The following is a 26,659-nucleotide window of genomic DNA, read 5'->3' as shown; positions in this document are numbered from 1 at the left end:
GGATTTCAGCCACAAAATCTTAACTTAATTGTGCTTTTTAAAAAATACTTTCAAATCAACGTGTTGATTGACTTGACCCCGGGACTCCTGGCTCAGAGGTGAAGACGGTACCACAGCGTGTATAACTCAGACTCGGTTTACTTCCACTGGGTTCGCCTGTTTATTTTGCGCTGAGGGACATTTGTTGTTTAAATATGGGTCAGAGCAGTGACTCCCAAACTCGTCCAGGTCATTCTAGTCGCAAAGTAAAACTGCCCTGACCCTCAGGAAGGGGATTGCCTGGTGTTGTGGGGAGCTCTGGTCTCCGCCCCCACCGCCTGGCCGGACTGAGGAGAAACTGAAAGTGACTGGGGAAACTCGCTGTGGGAGGGGAGTCAGTCCTGGTCAGAGACTCAGTCTCAGCAATGGCATGCAATGTGGAATCATCCGAGGGTGAGTGCTGGGCAATACTGGGAATGGAATTAACCCCTGTCTTCATTTCAGGTTAGGGGGTGTCTGTTCCCCCCCCCCCCCTTCCCCAGTCAATTGGATCGATGACAGAGGGGGTAAAGGGGAGGGGGGAGGCAGGTAGTTCCTGATCCCAGTGGAGGGAGGGATTGGTGTTGGCATTGCGGGGTTGTGTGTGTGTGGGGGGGGGGGTGACAGTCCCTGTCCCAGGTAAAGCGGAGTGAACTGACCCTGGGGACAGAAACCCTCCCCAACCCATTCCAGCTTCAGCACCCAGTTAGACAGCGGCCTCTGGTCTCTCTTTGCAGTTTCCGACACCCAGAAAGAGAAACGAAACTGATAGGAAACTGCAGACTGGGAGCCAGTGTCAGGGAGAAGGTTTGCCGGCTGTAACTTCACCTGGTTATAAACTCAGCCGCTTCCCTGAGCGCCCTCTTGGAGTATTTCTGTCTCTCTCTCTCTCTCTCTCGCTGCCTGTTTTCAATCCTTTTTACGTTATATTCAGCAACGCTGTGAGGCCATTCGGCCCAACCGGTCCAGACTGGTGTGTGTCCTCCTCATAAAACCATCCCTCTTCATCTCCACTCCCAATCACACACACCCCACCCCACCCCGTCCGATTCTCCCAGAGTGGTCCCAGGGCTGGGGACCTGGGTTATGATGGCTGAGTGAATGGTCACAGGGCTGGAGGCTGGAGCTAGGGAGAAGCTGTTTCCATTCCTAAAAGGAAACAGGAACGAGGTGGTTTAAAGTGATATGCAAGGGAGATCTGCAAAAATCTTTGTCAGTGAGTAGTCAGGGTCTGGGATACCCTGCCCAGGAATGTGGAGGGGACAGGTTTAATTGAAGTACTGAAGAGTATGATTGGATGGTTATTTGGATAGTAATGGTGTGCAGGGAGATGGGGGAAAGGCAGGGGATTGGCACTAGGTCATAGATCCAGTACGGGCATGATGAGCCGAACGGCCTCCTGCAGTGCTGTAACAATTCTGCAATCTGTCCCCCTCTCCCTTGCACTCAGTGACACTTCCCTTAATTGTCAGCAAGGACCTCTGGGCCATGACTGAGGCAGGTTTCCACCTGGGACTGGAAAATGAAGGGAGGCGAAGGATCTTTGGGAGGTGAGGATTATGAAGATCACTCGCTGCTTGGACCGTATTCGCAATCTGAAACATGCCGGTCTGTACCATCCTCCGTCCCGTACCATCCTCCAGCCCATACCATCCTCCAGCCCGTACCATCCTCCAGTCCATACCATCCTCCGGCCCGTACCATCCTCCGGTCCATATCATCCTCCAGCCCGTACCATCCTCCAGCCCGTACCATCCTCCAGCCCATACCATCCTCCAGTCCATATCATCCTCCAGCCCGTACCATCCTCCAGCCCGTACCATCCTCCAGCCCGTACCATCCTCCGGTCTGTACTATCCTCCAGTCCATACCATCCTCCAGCCCATACCATCCTCCAGCCCATACCATCCTCCAGTCCATACCATCCTCCGGCCCGTACCATCCTCCGGTCTGTACTATCCTCCAGTCCATACCATCCTCCAGCCCATACTATCCTCCAGTCCATACCATCCTCCGGCCCATACCATCCTCCGGTCTGTACTATCCTCCAGTCCATACCATCCTCCAGCCCATACCATCCTCCAGTCCATACCATCCTCCAGGCAGCTCACTGTCTGATTAGTGATGGCAGGTGGACTCCTGAATCTCGGGGTATGATGAGGAGCTATGTTAATGCAGCATCATTCCTTTGGCCTTGCCTCTTTATATTCTTTCCTGGGACGTGGCTGTCACTGACTAGTCCAGTATTTATTGCCCCATCCCCAATTGCCCAGAGGGCAGTCAGGAGTGAACCACATTGCTGTGGATCTGGAGTCACATGTAGGTCAGACCAGGTAAAACGTGGCAGATTTCCTTCCCTGAAGAACATTAGTGAACCCGATAGGGTTTTGTTCTTGCTTTCAGTTCAGCCATTATTAGTTGAACCTAAGTTCCATCAGCTGTTGTGGTGTTCCCAGAGTACCCAGCTGGCCTCTGGGTTACTCACCCAGCGTAACATTACACTGCCGTCGGTCAGAACACTCAGGGTCGCCTGATAAAAGTTTATAAGATTCTGAATGGTATGCATAGAGTGGAAAGTGTGAGGCGTTTTCCCCAGGGTGGAGGGGTCCGTTAGTAGGGGACACAGGTTCAAGATGCAGGGGGTTAGGGTTAATTTAAAAAAGATGTGCAAGAGACATATTTCACACAAAGGGTGGTGAGGGCCTGGAACACACTGCCAGAGGAGTTGGTGGAAGTAGACACAACAGCAACATTCATGAAGCACCTGGATGAACACACAAATAGGAAGGGAATTGAGGGATACTGATCCAGTAAGGGAAGACAGTTTTAGTACGGAAGGACAAGGTATTTGGTGCAGGCTTGGAGGGCCGAAGGGCCTGTTCCATGCTGGATTGTTCTTTGGTCTTTGTCTTGGCTACCCCATCAGGTTGTGAATCTCCCATGACCACAGCACCCTGGTCAATCTATCCCCCAGCTGAGATAAATAATTAAGGTGATCAGCTAATTATCAATGGTGGGAGTTTACTGTGTGTAAGTTGGCAGTTATCATTTTATCTACACATTCGATCCAAAAAAGGGCCTTTGAATTGTAAGCAAAGAAATTTGAGGCATTCCGCACATATAAAAGGTGTGACGTAAATACAAATCTCTCTTTCTTCCTTCATTCAAGAGGATTCATCATTCAGCAATGACAGTGATGAACAGCTGAGTGGAAGTGATGCAGCCAGTCTATCTGGTGAAGAATTTGACGCTGAAAGATCTGAGCAGTGTCTGACAGGGGGAACACAGACCGTGGTAAGCTCCTAATGTGTTAAAAAAGCGATCAAGTTCACAATGGCTACATGCTGTGTGTATACAGAAACATGAATATTAGATTAGATAAGATACCCACCAGTGTGGAAACAGGCCCTTCGGCCCAACAGGTCTACACCGACCCTCTGAAGAGTAACCCACCCAGACCCATTCCCCCTGAATGATGCACCTAACACTACGGGCAATTTAGCTAACCTGCACATCTTTGGACTGTGGGAGGAAACTAGAGCACCCAGAGGAAACCCACGCAGACATGGGGAGAATGTGCAAACTCCACACTGACAGTGGCCAGAGGCTGGAATCAAACCCAGGACCTTGGTGCTGTAAGGCAGCAGTGCTAACCACTGCCGTAAGCAGAGTACACAAAAAATTAACCAAACTTTAAGATGCTCATAATTGATATTTCAGCTCATGTGAACTATATTTTTCTCCCCATTGTCTCTGAGTTAATGATTTGTATTATCAGCCCTTAAAAAAATTACTGAAGGAGCATTGGCCAGCTGTGAACCTGAACAATAAACACCATGGAGATAATAAACGCCATGGAGATAATAAACGCTTTGGTGCAGCAGGAGGTGAAGAAGGTCAAAGATATGTTGGCTTCATAACGAGAGGATTTGAGTACAGGAGCAGGACTACCTTGCTGCAGTTGTACAGGGCCTTGGTGAGACCACCCCTGGTGTACTGAGTGCACCTTTAGCCCCCTTATCTAAGGACAGATGTTCTAGTGATGAAGGGAGAGCAACAAAGGTTTACCGGACTAATCCCTGGTATGCCTGGACTGATGTATGAGGAGAGACCGGATCGGTTTGGACCAATTCACTGGGTTTTACAAGAATGAGGGACCAATTCACTGGGTTTTACATAGAAACCTATAAAATCCTAACTGAACTAGACAGAGTAAACACTGGAAGGATGTTCCTGATAACTGGGCAGTGCAGAACCAGGGCTAACGGTCTGAAGATACTGGGTAGGCCACTTCAGACTGAGATGGGGTGAAATGCCTTCACCCATACAGTGGGGAGTCTCTGGGATTCTCTGCCACAGAAAGTGGTTGAGGTCAAAACATTGAATATTTTCAAGAAGGAGTTAGAGATATTTCTTGGGGTGAAAGGGATCACAGAGTATGTAGAGAAAATGGGAACCAGGTGCTGACTTGGATGATCAGCCATGATCATATGGAATGGTGGAACTGGTGCAAAGGGCTGAATGGCCTACTCCTGTTTCTATTTTCAATGTTTCTAAGTTGACTCAGTTCCCTCCCTATCAAGGTCCATGCAGGAAGAGCTGAGCAACAAGTTGTAGTGAAATCATCCTTCCACCATTAGCCCAACTACATTGAGGCCAATTCCTGTACAATACTATCCTTTCCCAGGGACAAATCTTTGAGGTTTCTCAATTTCAGGAACTTGAGCCTGTGGCTGTGAAGAAAGAGACAAGAAATCCAAGTTGGAATTCAGGAGAATACTCAGAGCAATGAGCATGCAGAGGAAATCCTCAAGGTGAATTGTTGCAGTATGTTTAAGGGGAAGCTGGATAACCCCATCAGGGAGAAAGTAAGCTAGAAGAGATACTTGTTAGGAAGGAAGATGTGTTGGACATTTTGAACAACTTGAGGATAGACAAGTCCCCCGGGCCTGATGGGATATATCCTAGGATTATGTGGGAAGCAAGAGAGGAAATTGCAGTACCGTTGGCAATGATCTTTTTGTCTTCACTGTCAACGGGGGTGGTACCAGGGGACTGGAGAGTAGCGAATGTTGTGCCCCTGTTCAAAAAAGGGAATAGGGATAACCCCGGGAATTACAGGCCAGTTAGTCTTACTTCTGTGATAGGCAAAGTAATGGAAAGGGTACTGAGGGATAGGATTTATGAGTATCTGGAAAGACACTGCTTGATTAGGGACAGCCAGCACGGATTTGTGAAGCGTAGGTCTTGCCTTACAAGTCTTATTGAATTCTTTGAGGAGGTGACCAAGCATGTGGATGAGGGTAGAGCAGTGGATGTAGTGTACATGGATTTTAGTAAGGCATTTGATAAGGTTCCCCATGGTAGGCTTATGCAGAAAGTCAGGAGGCATGGGATAGAGGGAAATTTGGCCAACTGGATAGAAAACTGGCTAACCGGTCGAAGTCAGAGAGTGGTGGTAGATGGTAAATATTCAGCCTGGAGCCCAGTTACAAGTGGAGTTCCGCAGGGATCAGTTCTGGGTCCTCTGCTGTTTGTAATTTTTATTAATGACTTGGATGAGGGAATCGAAGGGTGGGTCAGTAAATTTGCAGATGATACGAAGATTGGTGGAGTTGTGGACAGTGAGGAGGGCTGTTGTCGGCTGCAAAGGGACTTAGATATGATGCAGAGCTGGGCTGAGGAGTGGCAGATGGAGTTCAACCCTGCCAAGTCTGAGGTTGTCCATTTTGGAAGAACAAATAAGAATGTGGAATACAGGGTTAACGGTAGGGTTCTTAGTCAGGTGGAGGAACAGAGGGATCTTGAGGTCTATGTACATAGATCTTTGAAAGTTGCCACTCAGGTGGATAGAGCTTGTAAGGCGGCCTATGGTGTATTAGCGTTCATTAGCAGAGGGATTGAATTCAAGAGTCGTGAAGTGATGTTGCAGCTGTACAGGACTTTGGTTAGGCCACATTTGGAGTACTGTGTGCAGTTCTGGTCGCCTCACTTTAAGAAAGATGTGGAAGCTTTGGAGAGGGTGCAGAGAAGATTTACCAGGATGTTGCCTGGAATAGAGAATAGGTCATACGAGGATAGGTTGAGAGTTCTTGGCCTTTTCTCGTTGGAACAGCGAAGGATGAGGGATGACTTGATAGAGGTTTATAAGATGATCAGAGGAATAGATAGAGTAGACAGTCAGAAACTTTTTCCCCGGGTACAACAGAGTGTTACAAGGGGACATAAATTTAAGGTGAAGGGTGGAAGGTATAGGGGAGATGTCAGGGGTGGGTTCTTTACCCAGAGAGTGGTGGGGCCATGGAATGCGCTGCCCGTGGGAGTGGTAGACTCAGAATCATTGGCGACCTTTAAGCGGCAATTGGATAGGTACATGGATGGGTGCTTAATCTAGGATAGATGTTCGGCACAACATCATGGGCCGAAGGGCCTGTTCTGTGCTGTATTGTTCTATGTTCTATGTTCTATGTTCCGCAGAGGGGGGAACTGGTGGGTGGATGGGGAAGAGGTTCTTGTGGAACTTTAAGACCAGTTGTACCAAATGTCTTGTTCTGTAAATATATTTGGAGTGTATGCAGTGATATGTTAATCACATGTAAGTAGTCTCACTCATATCATTGTTCTCTTCACTTCCCGTTCTAATTGACTCTAAGTTGGCAATGCTATACACTGACGAATCAACACCGTAGGATCATGGCCCTACCTCTGAAAGGCTGTTGCTATGTAATCAGTCCGAATGGAATTTGGAAAGTGAAAAAGACATGATTGAGTCAGGGCCTTCAGCTAATTCCTGCTTGACTGAGGAGCATCCCAGTATTTCCCCTTTTAACCTTAAACGCAAGTCCATCTAGAATCTTCGTCAATAAAATAGTTGCATTTTTATGTTGTTGTTTATCAATTCTTGGATCTCACTGCTTGGTCAACATTTATTGGTGAACCACTAGTTGTCCTGGAGGAGGTGATAGTGAGCTGTCTTCTTCAGTCACTGCAGGCTCCATTGAGAAGCTGCACATTCGGTTCTGAGGAGTTCCAGAGGTTTCTCCTCCCCCGGGGGGTCATAAAGGAATGTGTCCAAGTTTGTGTGGCATGTACTTAAAAAGAATAGATTTACATGGTTATGGGGGGAAAAGGAGTTGGGAATTGTGATTAATTGGATATTTTATTCAAAGACTCTCTGCACCACCAAAGACTCAGTAGCAGCAGTGTACTATCTACAAGATGCACTGCAGTAACTTACTAAAGATTCATAGACAGCAATTTCCAAACCTATGACCTCTTCTGTCTAGAAGGGCAAGGGCAGCAGATACATGGGAACACCACCCCTGCAAGTTCCCCTCCTAACCACTCACCATCCTGACTTGGAAATACATTCCTTCATTGTTGCTGGATCAAACTCCCGGAACTCCTCCCTCACATCCCTGAGTGTACCTATTGCAGTCATTCAGGAAGATAGCTCACCACCATCTTCTCAAGGGCAACGAGGAGTCAGTAATAAATGCTGGTCTAGCCAGCGACACCCACACCTCATGGGTGAATTTTTAAAAACTGGACATCGTCGCTCAAAGAAATGCGATGAGCTGAATGGCTGTCAGTGATTCCACCGTTTCCAGTCTGTCTTCATGCCTGAAACCCTGAACATCCCAATTACTAAACCTAACCATTCTCCCCTGTTTTGTTTCCAGTATCTGTACGTCTCCATGTGTCTCAGCTGTCTGTGCTGGGGTTCATGACAAGCCAAGTTGGAATCTTCAGCGGACGTGTTTTAACTTCAGTGCTTTGTTTGTCTTTTAGCCGTGCAAATATTACAACAAAGGCTATTGCAAGAACAGGAACTGTACGTATCTGCACGTTTGCAAATATCACTTGGATGGGAATTGCAAATTCGGGAAAAATTGCAGATTGAGCCATAGGATGAGCTCTGACTCTGAATCCTCCTCGTCATCTGATGAAGACACACCAACAAGTCAGTCTGTTTATCAGGTGGACTGTGTGATTGAAAGTATCCACAGTGACATTTACTTTTACAACAATCAGCGTGATTTCAAATCGTTCCATGGCAAAACCAGTCCCAATCTCTGTAACTTCCTCCAGCCCACTCAAAGCTCTGCACTCTAAACTCTTTGAGCATTCCAATATGAATTCCTCCATTGCTGGACTTGCCCAATCCTCCCCGGTATCTACAGTCCTTTAATTCCAGCATCTTGTGCATTCGCAATTTTAGTTTTTCCACCCTTGGTTGTTACAACTTCCTGTTTGCCAGCCCCTGAGCTGTGCAAAGACTTACTCTCTCACTTCTTTCCTTTAATCACTCCTTAACACCTACATCTTCGACTGAGCCTTTGATCAGCCTCAGCCTCTTTTGCTTTATAATGCCCCTATAAAGCACCTTGGATGAATCAGTAAAGGGTCTTACAGATTAGATTACTTAGAGTGTAGAAACAGGCCCTTCGGCCCAACAAGTCCACACCGACCCGCCAAAGCACAACCCACCCATACCCCTACATTTACCCCTTACCTAACACTACGGGCAATTTAGCATGGCCAATTCACCTGACCCACACATCTTTGTGACTGTGGGAGGAAACCGGAGCACCCGGAAGAAACCATCGCAGACACGGGGAGAACGTGCAAACTCCACACAGACAGTCGCCTGAGGCGGGAATTGAACCCGGGTCTCAGGCGCTGTGAGGCAGCGGTGCTAACCACTGTGCCACCGTGCCGCCCACGGTCTTTGGGGATGATAAGTTGTTGATGATATATCATTTCTTATTGTTTGCGAATATTGAGGTGGGAGAAGCTGAGAGCCAGTAATAGGCAAATCCATTGTAAGATTTTGGGATTTGGGACCCACAGTTATCTATCATTGCCAGTTGACCATACCTAAGGAATTTTCCAATAGAGTGTTAATGCACAGCAGTTTAGATATGGTACATTGGCTAACTAGACACAACCTGTGGTCATTGAGGATGGCGCACTGAGACCAGAGGACAAACAGGCAGTTGAGAATGGAGTCATTGATCTCATTAATGTTGTGAAGGTATTGTCCTGCGCTCTAGGGTAGGTGATGGTGTGGGGCTCGTAATGCAGAGACCCAGGTTAATGTCCTGGGAACCTGCGTTTGAATCCCACCATAGGAGATAGTGAAATTTGAATTTTGACATTTTTTTAAAAATGGTTAGTTAAAGGTTTTATGATAACCATGTAACCATTGTTGATTGTTATAAAACCTCTTTGGTTCACTAATCAGGCAGGGAAATCTGCTATCCTTCCCTGATCTGGCCTACATGTGACTCCAGACCCACAGCAATGTGGTTGACTCTTAACAGCCCTCTGAAACAGCCCGGCAAACCACTCAGTTGTATCAAACATTGAGAAGAATGTGTGCGCCAAAACTGAATGGACTGCAGTTGTTCAAGAAGACAGCTCACCACTACATTCTCGAAGGGCAGCTAGGAACGGTCAATAAATACTGGCCGAGCAAGTGACACCCACATCCCGTGAATGAATCATTAAAAGAACAGAAATGTTAAGGAAAGTTTCTCTGGCTCCTACTCCCCTTGATCCATCTTCCAACAGAAGGAGACAGCTACCTAGAGAGCACAGTCCCCTGATGCTGAGCTCTTTTCGACATCAACATTTCCTAATTGACCAGTTCAGAGATATAATTACATACCCAAGGGCAGGTGGGACTTGGACCTGGGCCTCCTAGCTCTGAGGTGGGGTCACTACCACCGCACCACCAAAGCCCAGCCCATTTGTAGATGCAGCCTATTTCTAGAGGCCGGTAGTTTACACTTTGTCAATCACCTGCTTGATGATGATGGGGACAATGGGACATTTAGTTTTGATAACACAACAGACATCACCCTCTTGACCACTCCCAGCTTGATGTCAGCTTGTATTATGTAAGAATAGACCTTTCTGTTTTTCCTAAGCATGGGCTTTGTGGTAGCAGCACTCGTCTGGTTATTTTCATTATCCTTGTCTTTAACTTACCATTTATCCTCGTTTTATTTGTTTATATTTGGATGTATCTCAAGAGGGGTTTGAAGCTGACACAACTATATTTATAAAAGCTTCTACTTGGGAAAGAAGAATCATCCTGTCTCTGTGTCTCTCTCTGACTGTCTCTCTCTCTCTCTCCCTGCCTGTTTCTTTCTCTCTGCTTGTCTCTCTGCCTGTCTCTCTCTCTCTCTCTCTCTCTTTCTGCCTGTCTCTCTCTCTCTCTCTCACTTTCTCTCTACCTGTCTCCCTCTCTCTGTCTGCCTGTATCTCTATCTGTCTGTTTTGAGTCTCTCACTCTCTCTCTCTCTCCCTGTCTCTCTCTCTCCCTGTCTCCCTCGCTCTGTCTACCTATATCTCTATCTGTCTGTTTTGAGTCTCTGTCTGTCTCTCTCTCTCTCTCTCTCTCTCTCTCTCTCACTCTCTCTCTCTCTGTCTCTCGCTCTGACAATTGTGGAATGCTGAAGTGCTTTAGTGATTCTTTGTCCTCTCTAAAGTGTTACCTTCCAAATCTACAGGAGGCAGAAGACAGCTAACCGAGAAACATTACCAATGGCAGATTCGGGATAGCAAAGGATGGAATGATATCAAACATGACCACGTGATTGAGGCTCAGTACTCGATGCCTGGGACAAAAGGCATGAAACTTTATCATACAAAATACGGGTGAGCTGCTGAGATTTCCAAGGACTCACCGTAGAATCCCTACAGTGTGGAAACAGGCCATTCGGGCCAACAAGTCCATACTAAACCTCTGAAGAATAATCCACCCAGTCCCATTCCGCTGCCCTACTACTCTACATTTACCCCTGATTAATGAACCTAACCTACACATTCCTGAACACTATGTATAATTTAGGTAAAAACAATGACTGCAGATGCTGGAAACCAGAGTCTAGATTAGAGTGGTGCTGGAAAAGCACAGCAGTTCAGGCAGCATCCGAGGAGCAGGAAAATTGACGTTTCGGATATTCCTGATGAAGGGCTTTTGCCCGAAACGTCGATTTTGCTGCTCCTCGGATGCTGCCTGAACTGCTGTGCTTTTCCAGCACCTCTCTAATCTAGACTATGTACAATTTAGCATGGCCAATTAACCTGACCTGCACATCTTTGGATTATGGGAGGAAACCGGAGCACCCAAAGGAAACCCACACAGACACAGGGAGAATGTGCAAACTCCACACAGTCAGTCGACTGAGACTGTTAGGGAGTCAACATGGTCTTGATGGGCCAAATGGCATTCTGCAGTCCCATAAATGACTGCAAACAATCCTGAATCAGGCAACCATATTAATAATACTGGTACAGTGCCATAATATGAAACTCGATACTGGGTTTGAGAAGGAGAGTGTGAATGACAAACTCAAATAAAGATTAACCTTAAAGCAATAAGGGAGGAGCTAGCTGCAATAAACTGGGCCAAACTATGAACTGGTAAAATGATTGGTGAGCAATAATTGATCAGTCATTCAGGAGCATCCAGGTTACTACAAGAAATAGGTGAAAATCTGATGAGTTAATGGGGACTGTCTAAGGCAGGAGTCCTCTCGTTTCTCTCCACTTTGCACGATCAATATTTGAGAAATTAGAATCAAATGAAGTAAAATTATTTACAAAGTAATTGATGGATCAATAAGAGATGTAGAGAAGCAGTGAAGAAAATGTTGATAGAATACAACAAAAAGCTTGAGCTAATACAAGGAAATATTTTTTCATGTGGGTTGCAATGACTGGACTGATTGTCTGAATCAGCTTTGGAAGGAGATTGTCTAAAACACAAAGGTAGCAGTTACAGGGCAGTGGGGAAAGAGTGGGTTTGGCACTGACCACACAGCTCTGCCCCTGTGCTGGGTCATTCTGTGATTACACACAGATCCATATGTGGCACATGACCTTTATTTAATTAGAGAGGACACCTATTTTCTCCTCCGAACCTGCTCCTGCTGAACCTGGTCAGCAAGCTGTAAGGCATCAGCTTTGACTATAAGATGTAGGAACCAGATCATGGTCTGATCATCCTCAACTCCACTCTCCTGCCTTTTCCCCTTACTGATTAAAACTTTGTCTATCTCAATCAAGAAAAAACTTAACAACCCGGGTGAATGATGGTGGGAGGGAGTCCATGGGGAGAGAGAGAGAGATAGAGAGAGACTCTTCTTGGAAAGAGAATCTTTCTGCTCCCTTGAGACATCTGCATGCGGCTTTAGTGAGGTTTCATTTTTACACTTCTCACCCACTGCTGAGTGAAACTTGGGGTTAGGGGGTGGTGGATGAGGAATTGGGGGGATGGGAATTGGGGGAGAGGGATGGGGGATTGGGGGGATGGTGGATTGGGAGAGAGGATGGGGATTGGAGGAGAGGAACGGGGTTTGGGAGAGAGAGAGGGATTGGGGGGGATGGGGATTGGGGAAGGAGATGGGGTTTTGGGGGAGGGATCGGGGTGGGACAGGGGATTGGAGGGAGGGATTAGGGAGTTGGGAGAATGGTTCAGGGTGGGATGGGGGATTGGGAGAATGGTTTAGGGTGGGTTGGGAGATTGGGGGGTGGGTTCAGGGTGGGTCAGGGGATTGGGGAAGAATTGCAGTGGGATGGGAGGATTGAGGTGGAGGGATTGTGGGTGGGGTGGGGGATTTTGGCTGAGAGATTGGGGCTGTGGGGGGAGTAGGGATTGGGGATTGGGAGAGTGGGGGATGGGGATGGGGGGTTGTAGGATGGGGATTGGGTGGGATGGGGTTTGACAGTGTGGGGGGAATGGGGGATTGGGGGGGAATGGGGGATTGGTGGGGAAGACCTGAAGTCCACATTATTTCCCTACATAAGGGCCTCAACAGGTGATGGGACCTTTCCATCAAATACAGAGGCTGGAAGTTGGGGGATGGGGTCAATGGGTAAGTGCCATGTGAAACATTTTGCCCACGATGGCAATTAGCCAATGTACTGTGTGGCATTTACAATCGATGTACATCTGCACTGCGTTGTCAGTAGAGGATTTATACCGTCTTGTATTACAGTGGTAGTACCCCTACCTCTGAGCAAAGAGGCCCAGGTTCAAGTCCCACCTGCTCCAGAGGCATGTAGTAACATCTCTGAACAGGTTGATAGAAATAATATTGCTGAAAATGTGTTGCTGGAAAAGCGCAGCAGGTCAGGCAGCATCCAAGGAGCAGGAAAATCGACGTTTCGGGCATGAGCCTTTCTTCAGGAATGAGGAGAGTGTGCCAAGCAGGCTAAGATAAAAGGTAGGGAGGAGGGACTTGGGAGAGGGGTGTTGGAAATGCGCTAGGTGGAAGGAGGTTAAGGTGAGGGTGATAGGCCAGAGTGGGGGTGGGGGCGGAGAGGTCAGGAAGAAGATTGCAGGTTAGGAAGGTGGTGCTGAGGGTTGGGACTGAGACGAGGTGGGGGGAGGGAAAATGAGGAAACTGGAGAAATCTGCATTCATCCCTTGTGGTTGGAGGGTTCCTAGGCGGAAGATGAGGCGCTCTTCCTCCAGCCGTCATGTTGCTATGGTCTGGCGATGGAGGAGTCCAAGGACCTGCATGTCCTTGTGGGAGGGGGAATTGAAATGTTGAGCCACGGGGTGGTTGGGTTGGTTGGTCCGGGTGTCCCAGAGGTGTTCCCTGAAACGTTCCGCAAGTAGGTGGCCTGTCTCCCCAATATAGAGGAGGCCACATCGGGTGCAGTGGATGCAGTAAATGATGTGTGTGGAGGTACAGGTGAATTTGTGGCGGATATGGAAGGATCCCTTGGGGCCTTGGAGAGAAGTAAGGGGGGAGGTGTGGGCACAAGTTTTGCATTTCTTGCGTTGGCAAGGGAAGGTGCCGGGAGTGGAGGTTGGGTTGGTGGGGGGGTGTGGACCTGACGAGGGAGTCACGGAGGGAGTAGTCTTTTCAGAACGCTGACGGGGGGGGAGGGAAATATATCCTCAGCACCGCCCTCCTAACCTGCAATCTTCTTCCTGACCTCTCCGCCCTCACCCCCACTCTGGCCTATCACCCTCACCTTAACCTCCTTCCATCTCTCGCATTTCCAACACCCCTCCCCCAAGTCCCTCCTCCCTACCTTTTATCTTAGCCTGCTTGGCACACTCTCCTCATTCCTGAAGAAGGACTCATGCCCAAAACGTCGAATTTCCTGTTCCTTGGATGCAGCCTGACCTGCTGCGCTTTTCCAGCAACACATTTTCAGCTCTGATCTCCAGCATCTGCAGACCTCACTTTCTCCTAGAAATAATACTGCTGTAAGGGTTCTTGATAGGAAACACTTGTTTTAAAAAACAATGTTCCTTGTTTTTCAGCACAATCTCAATTGATTTTAATAAAATGAGAGTGCGTGGAAAAGATCTCAAGGTTCGACGTAAGACTCTGGAGAATTCCCCAGTGAAGGATGAGTGGCTGTGGTATTACCATTGTAAGCACAATTGGAAGCTGTTTTCAGACAAGGTAAGAGAACAGGTTTCTGTCCTGCCCAATATCAGGTCATGGCTGTGGTCTTAGCTTCACTGACTTCCTTTCGATGTCCAATACTATCTCCATTTCCCAAGTCCCCATTGGCTGCGTCCTATCCCACATCAAGTCCTCTCTGCACTACCACCAATTGTCACCCATTCCTCCACAAGTTTGCTTCAAAGGTCTCATTGTTATTTAAATGACTAACTCTCAATTATAGAGTTAATTCAAAAGAACTGCAGATGCTGTAAATCAGAAACAAAAACAGAAATTGCTGGAAAAGCTCAATTCTGAGGAAGGATCACCAGATCTGAAACATTAACTCTGATTTCTCTGCGCAGGTGCTGCCAGACCTGCTGAGCTTTTCCAGCAACCTCTGTTTTTGTTGCAATTATATAGTGCCTTTCATGTTGTGAGGATGTCTGGTTTTACTACTGTTTTAGTGTGAAAATTATTGCAAATAATTTGCCCAGAACAAAGTCCCACAGAGAGCAATATGTCAGGGACCAGATCATCTTTTCGGAGGGAAACATTTCATTTAGAGCATTGGCTTGCTCTTCAAGTGCTGTGGGATCTTTTATTGCCACCTGAGAAGGTCATATAAGCTTGAACTTCATGCAATACAGCACACCATGCAGCCTAACTGTGTGTGTTAGCCTAGACTTTGTACTGGACTGAGTCTTGAGCTCCCAACCTCTGACTCTGAGATGTGACGAATTGAGTCAAAAGCTGGCACCATGCATTAATTCCTCCAGGGCCTAGGTCTGAAAACGCTGCCACCCTGACTACTGACACTAGTCCTCTCTACATCATCCCAGCTGAACAGTCAGGAGCCTTCACCCTATAATTCCCGCCCAATCCTTACATTCGTTCTATCCAATTCTGGCTCAATGGAAACAGAAAGTTACAGCCAGACTATTTTGGGGGAGAATCAAGGACCATTTACTCACAGAAAGGATTCATAGAATTCACTACTGTGTGGAAACAGGTCATTCCACCCATCCAGTCCGTAATGCCCCTCCGAACAGTATCCTACCCCATTCCTGGAACCCTGCGTTTTCCATGGCTAACCCACCCAACTAACGCAGCCCTGGACACTATGGGCAATTTACCATGGCCAATCCACCCTGACCTGCACATCCTTGGACTGTGGGAGGAAACTGGAGCATCTGGAGGAAACCCATGCAGACGCTGGGAGAATGTGCAAACTCCACACAGACAGTTGCCAGAGTGTAGAATCGAACCCAGGCCCCTGGTGCTGTAAGGCAGCAGTGCTAACCACTGAGCCATCCCATGTTGTGGAAATCTGGAATTTTGTCCCCACCCAAAATAACTTGATTCATGGGAGTTGGTTGGATCTTTCAAGGCTAGATCGATTGTCTTGTTTTTGCTGAGGGTATCAAGGAATATTAAAAAATGGATAAATGGTGTTCAACTACAAGTCAGCCATAATTCTATGCCAGAACAGGATCAAGGGGCTGAATGGCCTCTTCATGCTTTTCATGTTCTTCTGCACTTGCTTTACTGGTGTATCAGAGCTAATAACTTTTTGTACTCAATGACTGTTTATTAACAGAACAACAAAAGCGCTGACATTGAACGTCAATATCAACAGAATTTGCAAAACTCCATCCAGATTACATTGAATCGAAGGCTTTACAAGATTATATTCCGTGGTGAGTTTATGCCATGCCTTTTAAAAGTCAGCTTGATGGATAGAAATTCGTATTAATAATGCACTTCAGACTCAAGGAGAAATTCAGGTTGGATTTCCAAATGTTATTTGATAATGGTTGCAGATACTTCAGGCTCACTGGCATGATTGGTGGAAACAGGGGGAGTAAAAGTCAATGGGGAATGGTTTAAGTGCAGGTCAATTACATTTTATTGAGAAATGGTAGTATAGTGGAATACCATCATAATCTTACAAGGTGGCTGGAGGCCACTTGGTCCATCTTGCCTGCCCTAACTCTTTTTGTAAAAGCAATCCATTTGGGGAGGCAGTGATGTAATGGTGATATCACTGGCTCTAGCAATCCAGAAACACAGGCTAATGATCTTGGGAAAGGGTTCAAATCTCACCATGGTAGGTGGAGTTTGAAATTTGAATTCAGTAAAAATCTGGAATGTTTTTAAAAGAAAAACAACTCTGGTATCATGTGGCCTGCTGCATGTTGGAGAAACCCATCTGGTTCACTAATGTCCTTTTGGGAAGGGAATTTATCGTCCTCATCTAGCCTGGCCTATCCATGTGACTCCAGCCCCACAGCAATGTTAACTGCCCTCTGCGCAATTAGGGATGGACAATAAATGCTGGCCTAAATGACACCCTCATCCTGTGAATGAATCAAAATGATTTTTTAAAAATCCAATTAGTCCCATTCTTCCATTCTTTTCCTGTAGCCCTTCAAATTTTTGGTTTTGAATCATATTTAGTAAAGTTCACCTTTTCCGGCATCTCAGAAACTGGAATGTTCAGTCACCAGAATGTTCCACAGCACACACCATCAACTGGGAACTGAACCAGTGATAACCAATGCTGCCACGGAAACATGACAAGCTCCCAGAGGACAGTTAGGTTTCCACTGTGTCACTGTGGGTCTGGAGTCACATGTAGGCCAGACCAGGTAAGGATGACAGGTTTCCTCCTGTGAAAGATGGTAATAGACCAAATGGGGATTTTTCCCACAATAGATAATGGTTTTAATTCAATTTGACCTTCACCAGCTGCCATGGCAAGATGTGAACCTGGGAGCCCAGAACATTACCTGGGTCTCCACATCAATAGTCCAGTGATAATAACACGTCATCTCCCCAATGTACTGTCACTTGTTTGATTCATGTTTAGTATCAGTCTGCCAGATGTATTTAATCAGCTTTCTCTACCTGTTACCTGGGAATTCTCTTGTTGTAGAAATGATCCAGGTCAGCTTGGTCACAGGAAATAAAAGGAGACTGAAACGGAGACCAAAGTTGCAAAAGACAAGGAGAGTTAATAGCAGGTGAGCAGTGTGGCACCAAAAACTACATAGAAATTCCAATGTCTTCAGCTGTCCCAACGGTACGGGTGAAATGTTGCCACTGTTGGAACCCAGCAGCCAATCTAACGCAGCAAAATCCCACAACCAGCAATGTGCTGATGCTGAGATGGTCTGTTGTTATTTTTTGTTATCGTTATTGACCCTGGGGCGAATATCCAAGCAACCGCAGCTTTGGCATCTTTCCATCCACCTGAAAGGTCAGAATGGGCCTCTGTTTAATCCACCAGAATCAGCATCTCTGACAGTGCGGCACTCCCTCAGCACTGACCCTCTGACAGTGCAGCACTCCCTCAGCACTGACCTTCTGACAGTACGGCACTCCATCAGCACTGACCTTCCGACAGTGCGGCACTCCCTCAGCACTGACCCTCCGACAGAGCGGCACTCCCTCAGCACTGACCCTCTGACAGTGTGGCACTCCCTCAGCACTGACCCTCTGACAGTGTGGCACTCCCTCAGTACTGACCCTCCGACAGTGCGGCACTCCCTCAGCACTGACCTTCCGACAGTGCGGCACTCCCTCAGCACTGACCCTCCGACAGTGCGGCACTCCCTCAGCACTGACCCTCCGACAGTGCGGCACTCCCTCAGTACTGTCCCTCCAACAGTGAGGCACTCCCTCAGTTCTGACCCTCCGACAGTGCGGCACTCCCTCAGTACTGTCCCTCCAACAATGAGGCATTCCCTCAGTACCGATCCTCCAACAGTGTGGCACTCCCTCAGTACTGACCCTCTGACGGTGCGGCACTCTCTCAGCACTGACCCTCCGACAGTGAGGCACTCCCTCAGTACTGACCCTCCGACAGTGAGGCTCTCCCTCAATTCTGACCCTCCGACAGTGCGGCACTCACTCAGTACTGACCCTCCAACAGTCCTGCATTCCATTAGCACTGACCTTCCGACAGTGTGACACTCCCTGTGACAGTGCTGTTAACATTACTCTGTTACAAAGCAGCCCATCCAGCCAACTGAGTGAACTGGCCCCTGCCACTGGGCCCTTGTCAAGTGGAGTTTTGTTTTGGTCTCTGTGTGTGAGTAGGGGTTAAGGCCCAGGCAATGGAATAAAAGCCTGTATTTTTGTTTGGGCATGTGATGCTTAGTCTTTCAGATTCAATGGACAATTTGAACATCTCTGGGCAGCGCAAGCAGTACATTTGGCAGTTTTCAGGAAACCATGGAAACTGGTTTGACTACAAGTTGCGGGTAAGGAACTGTTTTGTGGAAACTGTGATCAATACAAGCCGAACCATTATACACCAGTGATTCCACCCACACAAAGGCCTCATCCTAGCCAGCCCTCAAATGGTACGAACAGAACACAATATACCACTCACAGCTTGTGATGTACAGGTTCATAGAATCCCTATAGTCTGGAAGTAGGTCATTTGGTCCATCAAGCCCAAACCAACACGCTGAAGAGCATCCCACCCAGATCCACTTCCCTACTCTAATCCCTGTAACCCTGTATTTCCCATGGTTAATCCACCTTAGCACGGCCAATCCAGCCTAACCTGCACACCTTTAGAATGTGAGAGTAAACTGGAATACCCAGAGGAAACCCCACACAGACACAGGGAGAATGTGCAAACTCCACACAGCCCGAGGTTGGAATCGAACCCAGGTCCCTGGTGCTGTGAGGGAGCAGTGCTAACCACTGAGTCACCATGGTGCACTGTTTAGGCAACGGGAAACTCTGATAGTCTGCAGCTCCTTGGCTGGAGGCTCAGTCCTCACCTCCTCCAGCCCCACATCCCTCCCCTAGACCACCCCAGGGCAAGGGCTGATCTTCAGCCTAACGTGCCAACATTTTCCTGATACACGTGACTGCTTGCTTCAAGCCAGGTAATTCTTACACACTGAGAATTATTTGTAATTCTCTTTACTTGGAAGCCGACAAAGGCCCACTGTTTCTGAGCTTTCAGTCTCCCTCATCTCAATCCAACCACAAAGTGTAAGGTTTGAACATTCTCCTTGTCTTTTGGTACCAGACTGATCAATGATCAGTAAGATGGTGGATGGGTTAACCAGCGAGCTTGGCTCATGTCCTGGGGATATGAATTCAAATTGAATTAAATTTTATTAATGGAATTTAACATTGGTCTCATTAGTGCTGACCATGAAACCATTGTCAATCGTTGCAAAACCAACCTAATCCAATAACGTCTGTCAATGAGGCAAGTCTGCCATCCTTACCCGGTCTGGCCTACATGTGACTCCAGACCCACACAGATATGGTTAGTCTTAACTAACCTCTGAAATGGCTGAGTAAACCACTTGGTTCAAGGGCAATTAGGGATGGGCAACAAATTGTCACCATGAAAGAGTGACGGGAGAGGTAGCCCCTACCATCCTCCAGGTCCATCTCACCAGACTCCACCAGATGTTTTGATATTCCCTGGCACTACCATGAATTGATAGGCCAGCAGACCAGGTGTGAAGCAAACTGAGATGGTCTTGGACAATGTTGACAACATGAAAATGATGCCTTAAAGGCCTCTCGACATTGCAGCCTTTCTGACATTGCCCTGTTTATCTCAGAGAGGAACAGACACCGAATGTTCGGTGAGCAGTAAGGAGATTGAATCGGAATACCTACAGAACCAGCAAGGAGGCCTGATCTTCCACATGAATAACAGCAAGTACAAGCTGGATTTCTCAGGTAAGGGATGCTGTTGGATGGGCTCAACTTTTCTGGTAATAATGTTTGCTTGTTGTATTTCCACTCTTAAACAAACATTAAACAAATCAGATAGTGCCTGGTGGGACACTGTAACATATAATCAAAAAGTCAACAGAAATCCATTAAAAGTATATCCAGCTGTCACTCCCGGGGGCATAATACACCCAGCGCCCCCCACCATGAGTTTCAATGTTTACTAGTTACCCTTTGGGGGCCAACTCATTCACCATGAAGGGCTTATGCCTGAAATGTCGACTCTCCTGCTCCTCAGACGCTGCCTGACCTGCTGTGCTTTTCTAGCACCACGCTTTGTCACACTGGCTTCTCCAGCATCTGCAGTCCTCACGTTCTCCCCATTCAGCAGAAACTCTTGTTCTAGATTGGAAGAGCTGAGCATTGGGGAGCCCACAGTGTGAGGGTCCACCAGCTACAAGCAGTCAGATCACCCAGTGCTTATCCACTAGGGCAGAGCTAGCTGGAACACAGTTTAAAAATGCTCATTGCTTGAGTTCAGAGACTCTTAAAGTTGAGAGTGAAAGTGACTTTCCACCGATAGTGTTCGAGATTCTAACTGTCCCGCTCCCACCAGGGAGCCAGGCAAATTGGTCAAACATTGACTTGTCCGTCCTCTCAAATCTTTGTCAAATCTGGTACAACAACTCATTGTTATCTTTTTGGAGCTAACAGACTCCAGAACAAACCTCCTTATCTTCCTCCTCCAAGGGAGAGAAAATGAAGGATATTGCAAAGACAAAGGACTCTGACTGCAATGGGACTAAAGATGTGTGCTCCAGAATGGGCTGAGATATTCCAGTACAGTTACCTGAGTAGATTAGATTAGATTACTTACAGTGTGGAAACAGGCCCTTCGGCCCAACAAGTCCTCACCGACCCTCCGAAGAGCAACCCACCCAGACCCATTCCCCTATATTTACCCCCTTCACCTAACACTATGGGCAATTTACCACATCAGTGTGGGCTGTGCCACCCAGCTGTGTCCTTGGTACAAAAAACAGCAAAAACCCAACCCAGCACTTAGTTGGGGGAGACTGGCATCGTGATGCAGTCATTGGATTAGTGATCCAGAGACCCAGGTTAATGCTGTGGGGACAGGAGCTCGATTCCAACATGGCGGTTGGTAGAGTTCAAATTCAATTAATAAACTTGAAATTCACAACAGATTTGTCCCGTGACCTGAATCCAGTGGTGACTGTGGTAAAATCCCAGTAATGTTCTTCAGTGAGGGAAATCTGCCATCCTTACCTGGTCTGGCCTACATGTGACTCCAAACCCACAGCAATGTGATTAATTCCTAACTGCCCTCTGGAATGGCCCGAGCAAAGGCACCCAGTTCAAGGGCAATTAGGAATAGACAACAAATATTGGCCTTTCCAGTGACATTCACACCCTGAAGAGCAACAACTTCCTCAGTTTGGGTTCCACCAGGGTCACAGCAACTGCCTTAGTCCAGTTGTGGACAAAGGAACTGAAAACGAGGTGGGGATTACTGCTGTTGACATTGAGGCTTATTTGATGGAGTGCAGCATTAAGGAGGCGAAAGTGAGGACAGCAGATGCTGGAGATCAGAGTCAAGAGTGTGGTGCTAGAAGAGCACAGCTGGTCAGGCAGCATCCGTGGAGCAGGTGAATCGATGTTTCGGGCAAAACCCCTTCATCAGGAATGAGACTGGGAGCCTCGGGGGTGGAGAGATAAATGGGAGAGGGGGTGGGGCTGGGTGTAAGGGAGCTGAGAGTGTAATAGGTGGAGATGACCTGGCGGTTACAGTGAAAGAGAGACTCACTGAGATCCTTGTAGAGAGAGGAGGAGAACTTCTTAAAGGTAGGCATCCTTGGAAGAGGATTCGCAGTAAGGTTAAAATCAACTAGGCGAAAGTGAGGCCTGCAGATGCATTCTCAGCTACCTTTGCCCCCAGTCCCACCCCCTCCCGTTTATCTCTCCACCCCCAAGGCTCACAGCCTCATTCCTGATGAAGGGCTTTTGCCCAAAATGTTGATTTACCTGCTCCATGGATGCTGCCTGACCTGCACAACACTCTTGACTCCAGCATTAAGGAGCCCCAGTGAAACTGGAGTCAATTGGGAATCAGGGAGAAAATCCATTACTGGCTGGACTTACAGGCGGTCACTCATCTGAGCTCCAGGACATCTCTGCAGGAATTCCTGAAGTCAGTGTCCTAGACCTGAATCTCTTCAGCTTCTTCATCAATGACCTTCCCTTCACCAGAAGGTCAGCAGTGGGGATGGTCACTGAGTGTACGATGTTCAGCACAGTTCAGGGGACTCCTCAGATACTGAAGCAGTCCATGTTCAATGCAGCATGACCTGGACAATACCTGTGCTTAGGCTGATAAGTGGCAAGCATTATTTGTGCTATGCACGTGCCAAACTATGACTATCTTCAGCAGGTCACTGGCTGGGTATTCTGCATCAAGTAAATGGTTAGCAAGGTTAGATCTCATGGTATACAGGGAGAACTAGCCGTTTGGATACAGAACTGGCTCAAAGGTAGAAGACAGAGGGTGGTGGTGGAGGGTTGTTTTTCAGAGTGGAGGCCTGTGACCAGTGGAGTGCCACAAGGATCAGTGCTGGGTCCACTGCCTTTTGTCATTTACATAAATGATTTGGATGTGAACATAGGAGGTATGTTTAGTACATTTGTAGATGACAACAACATTGGAGGCATAGTAGACAGTGAAGAAGGTTACCTCAGTGTACAACAGGATTTTGATCAGATGGGTCAATGGGCTGATGAGTGGCAGCTGGAAAAATAAATCAGAGCAGGACTTATACACTTAATGGTGAGGTCCTGGGGAGTGTTGCTGAACAAAGAGACCTTGGAGTGCAGGTTCATAGCTCCTTGAAAGTGGAGTCGCAGGTAGATAGGATAGTGAAGAAGGCGTTTGGTATGCTTTCCTTTATTGGTCAGAGTATTGAGTACAGGGGTTGGGAGGTCATGTTGCGGCTGTACAGGACATCGGTTAGGCCACTGTTGGAATATTGCATGCAATTGTCGTCTCCTTCCTATAGAAAGAATGTTGTGAAACGTGAAAGGGTTCAGAAAAGATTTACAAGGATGTTGCCAGGGTTGGAAGGTTTGAGCTACAGAGAGAGGTTGAACAGGCTGGGGCTGTTTTCCATGGAGCATCGGAGGCTGAGGGGTGACCTTATAGAGGTTTACAAAATTATAAGGGGTGTGAATAAGGTAAATAGACAAGGTCTGTTCCCCTGGGTAGGGAAATCCAAATCTAGAGGGCATAGGTTTAAGGTGAGAGGGGAAAGATTTAAAAAGGACCCAAGAGGCAACTTTTTCACACAGAGGGTGGTATGTGCATGGAATGAGCTGCTAGAGGAAGTGGTGGAGGCTGGTACAATTACAACATTTAAAAGGCATCTGGATGGGTATATGACTGGGAAGGGTTTGGAGGGATATGGGCCGGGTGCTGGCAAATGGGGCTAGATTGGGTTGGGATATCTAGTCGGCATGGACGGGTTAGACCGAAGGGTCTGTTTCCGTGCTGTACATCTCTATGACTCTTTAATTCACCAGCTGATTCCTGACAAGTCAGGAGGGTGACGGAATACTCCCCACTTGCCTGGATGGGGGCAGCTCCAACAGCACTCACGAAGGTTAACATCATCCAGAACAAAGCAGCCCACTTGATTGGCACCACATCCACCAATTTTAACATTCCCTCCTTCCATAACCACACATACTAGCAGCAGTGCGTACCATTGACAAGAGATACTGCAGCAGCTTGCCTGTCTTTTGACAGTGTCTTCAAAACCTGCGAATGCTGCCACCGAGAAAATTGACTGTTGACTAAACTCCAGGGAATATAGTCTTCACTGATCCAGTCTCTCGCCATGCATCATTTCTGCCATCCCAGGAATCCAGCTGGTGATTATGACTCTGGAGAAGGTGGGGCTGAGCTGCCTTCTTGAACAGCTTGTCCATGTGCTGTGGGTTGACCCACAATGTCCCTCAGGGAGGGAATTCTGACCCAGTGACCGTGAAGTAGCGGCGATATATTTCCAAGTCAGGATGGTGAGTGGCTTGGAGCGGAACTTGCAGGGGGTGGTGTTCCCATGCATCTGCTGCCCTTGTCCTTCCAGATGGGAGTGGCCATGAGTTTGGAAGGTGCTGTCTGAGGACCTTTGGTGAATTTCTGCAGTGCATCTTGTAGATGGTACACACTGCTGCTACTGAGCGTCAATGGTGGAGGGAATGATTTTTTTTATATGTTGATGGATGTGGTGCCAAATCAAGCAGGCTGCTTTGACCTGGATGTTGTCAGGTTTTTTGTGTGTTGTTGGAGCTGCAGCCATCCAGACCAAGTGGGGAGTATTCCATCACATTCCTGACTTGTGCCTTGTAGACGGTGGACAGGCTTTGAGGAGTCAGGAGATGAATTACTCACTGCAGGATTCCCAGCCTCTGACCTACTGGAAATGACCACTGTCTATTCTTGTGTGTCACAGACGTTAGCCATAGTTTGAGTTGGACAGATTATTGCAGTGGAAAGGGGCAGCAGGATGTCTAATGATGATGTCAGTGCCATGTGATTATGGAGAGAGATGTGGTAGAAAGGGGACTGTGCAGAATCGAAAATGTGTTGATGATGCTATAAATTAAGTTTTGAGGAAAGTACCCTTGATTGAATCAGCAGTACCCAAGATCCCACAGCTGGGGGAGGCACAGGGGCTCGCATTGCTGCCTCATAGCACCAGGGTCCCAGGTTCAATTCCAGCCTTGGGTGACTGTCTGTGTGGAGTTTGCACATTCTCCCTGTGTCTGTGTGGGTGTGCTCCAGTTTCCTGCTACAGCATACAAAGGTGTGCAGGTCGGGTGGGTTGGCCGTTTAAATTGTCCATAATGTTAGGTGCATCAGTCAGAGGGAAATGGATCTGGGACAGTTGCTGTTCAGAGGGTCAGTGTGGACTTGTTGGGCTGAAGGGCCTGTTTCCACACTGTAGGAAATCTAATTTAGTTAGACCCTGTACACGTGATTAAAGTTTAAATGGCGTAATCTTTTTTAAATCTTTCAGCCATGACTCAGAGAAATCTCTCAACTGGTGCCACACGGTCTATCCGTCGAGTTTGCCTCTCTGTCGGGGAAAGAGTTGAAGATGACTCACAGTAATCGATAAACCAGCTCTATGCAACGATCAGCGTGCTCTCCTGGTTCCTGGACTGCCGGCTCTGCAGTTAAATGATGAATTTGCCAGTTATTGATCAGCCACCATGTTTGTAGCACTGCCTTTACTGACCTGTGTAATAAGCAATATTTTAAAAAGGAAACATGAAAAATCTGGTGAAGAATATTTGGGTTGTGATTTCATACGGGGACTGTATCTGCCCCTTGGATGATTGTAAAAGATTTAATAACATGTCTTTGGGGGGATAGTTACACATTTTGTTGAAAACCTTTCTTTCATATGGAGGTGTTGGAAATCTAGAACTCTCTGTCTGTAAGAGGGGTAGAGGCAGGAACCCTTATAACATTTAAAAAAATATTGAGGTGTTCACATGTGCTGCTAAAATATACAAGGCTGTGGGCTGGAAAATGGGATTAGAATACTTAGGTTTAAATGCATCTCCCACTGCCAATCACCCTTTATTTACAAATGTGTAGCCTTTGACAATAACACTGCCGTTCTCTGGGTCGGCCAGTATCCCTGACACTCATCCTTAGCTGTCAGCCAGGGCTCCCTGATTGGACCAGGTTAACCACCCAAATCAGGGAACTCATATTCTGTGAGGTCAACCTGGCTGATCCTGTTGCAGTCACTAGAAGATAATAGTTTCTGACCAGCACAGACTCGAGGGATTTGAAGAGCCTATTCAGTGTTGTCGACCTCTTATGACTGTACTAATGTGCAAATTGTGTGCAATTCCTATGTTACAACAACGACTACACTTCCTTTCTGCTCTGTAAACCATTTGGGGAATCCTGAGACAGTGAAAGGATAAATGCAGTTCCTTTTTCTCTTTCTCATTTTTTAAGTTGCCCCTGTGCAAGCCATTGTTGAGAATGAAGTTTACACATAGTAAAGGAAACCAAACTATTTTTAGGGTGTACGTTTACGCAGAGTTAGTATTTGCTATGGTGAAGAAGGATTACTACACTCTAAACATTACATGGAACATTGAACATTACAGCACAGGAACAGGCCATTTGATCCACCATCACTATAATGATCATACTGCCATTCTGAACGAATCTGCCTGCACATGGTCCATACACCCTTCCCTGCCTGGCCATGTGTCTGTATAACTGCCTTCTTTAAAAACTCTGCTTTCTCTCCACAGATACTGCCAGACCTGCTGAGTTTCTCCAGTGATTTCTGTTTCAGATTTCCAACATCTGCAGTATTTTGTTTTTAATGTATGTTTGTTGTCTGGTTAAAACAGTTAATTGGCTGCTGATTCATTTACAGAAAGCCCTCTCATCC

The 26,659-nt window shown here is 47.2% G+C and overlaps 1 protein-coding gene across 2 annotated transcripts; it reads left to right on the top strand.

Annotated features, from left to right (window-relative positions):
- Positions 1–179: 179 nt before the first annotated feature.
- si:ch211-244b2.4 (uncharacterized protein LOC541512 homolog) lies at positions 180–26,659 on the top strand. 2 transcript variants are annotated; one of them, XM_060839192.1, is made up of 10 exons: positions 180–432; positions 3,188–3,312; positions 7,810–7,981; positions 10,539–10,686; positions 14,315–14,459; positions 16,042–16,138; positions 17,380–17,467; positions 18,607–18,709; positions 20,045–20,165; positions 25,253–26,659. In XM_060839192.1, exons 1-10 carry the CDS (start codon positions 405–407, stop codon positions 25,345–25,347), a joined length of 1,122 nt encoding a protein of 373 aa, XP_060695175.1. In that variant the 5' UTR covers positions 180–404; the 3' UTR covers positions 25,348–26,659. The 2 variants fall into 2 exon arrangements, with proteins under 2 accessions (XP_060695175.1, XP_060695174.1); XM_060839191.1 differs by having other exon boundaries at positions 16,042–16,141.

Source organism: Hemiscyllium ocellatum, chromosome 19 (assembly GCF_020745735.1).
Source record: "Hemiscyllium ocellatum isolate sHemOce1 chromosome 19, sHemOce1.pat.X.cur, whole genome shotgun sequence".
NCBI lineage: Eukaryota > Metazoa > Chordata > Chondrichthyes > Orectolobiformes > Hemiscylliidae > Hemiscyllium > Hemiscyllium ocellatum.
This window is presented reverse-complemented; position numbering and strand designations above follow the sequence as displayed.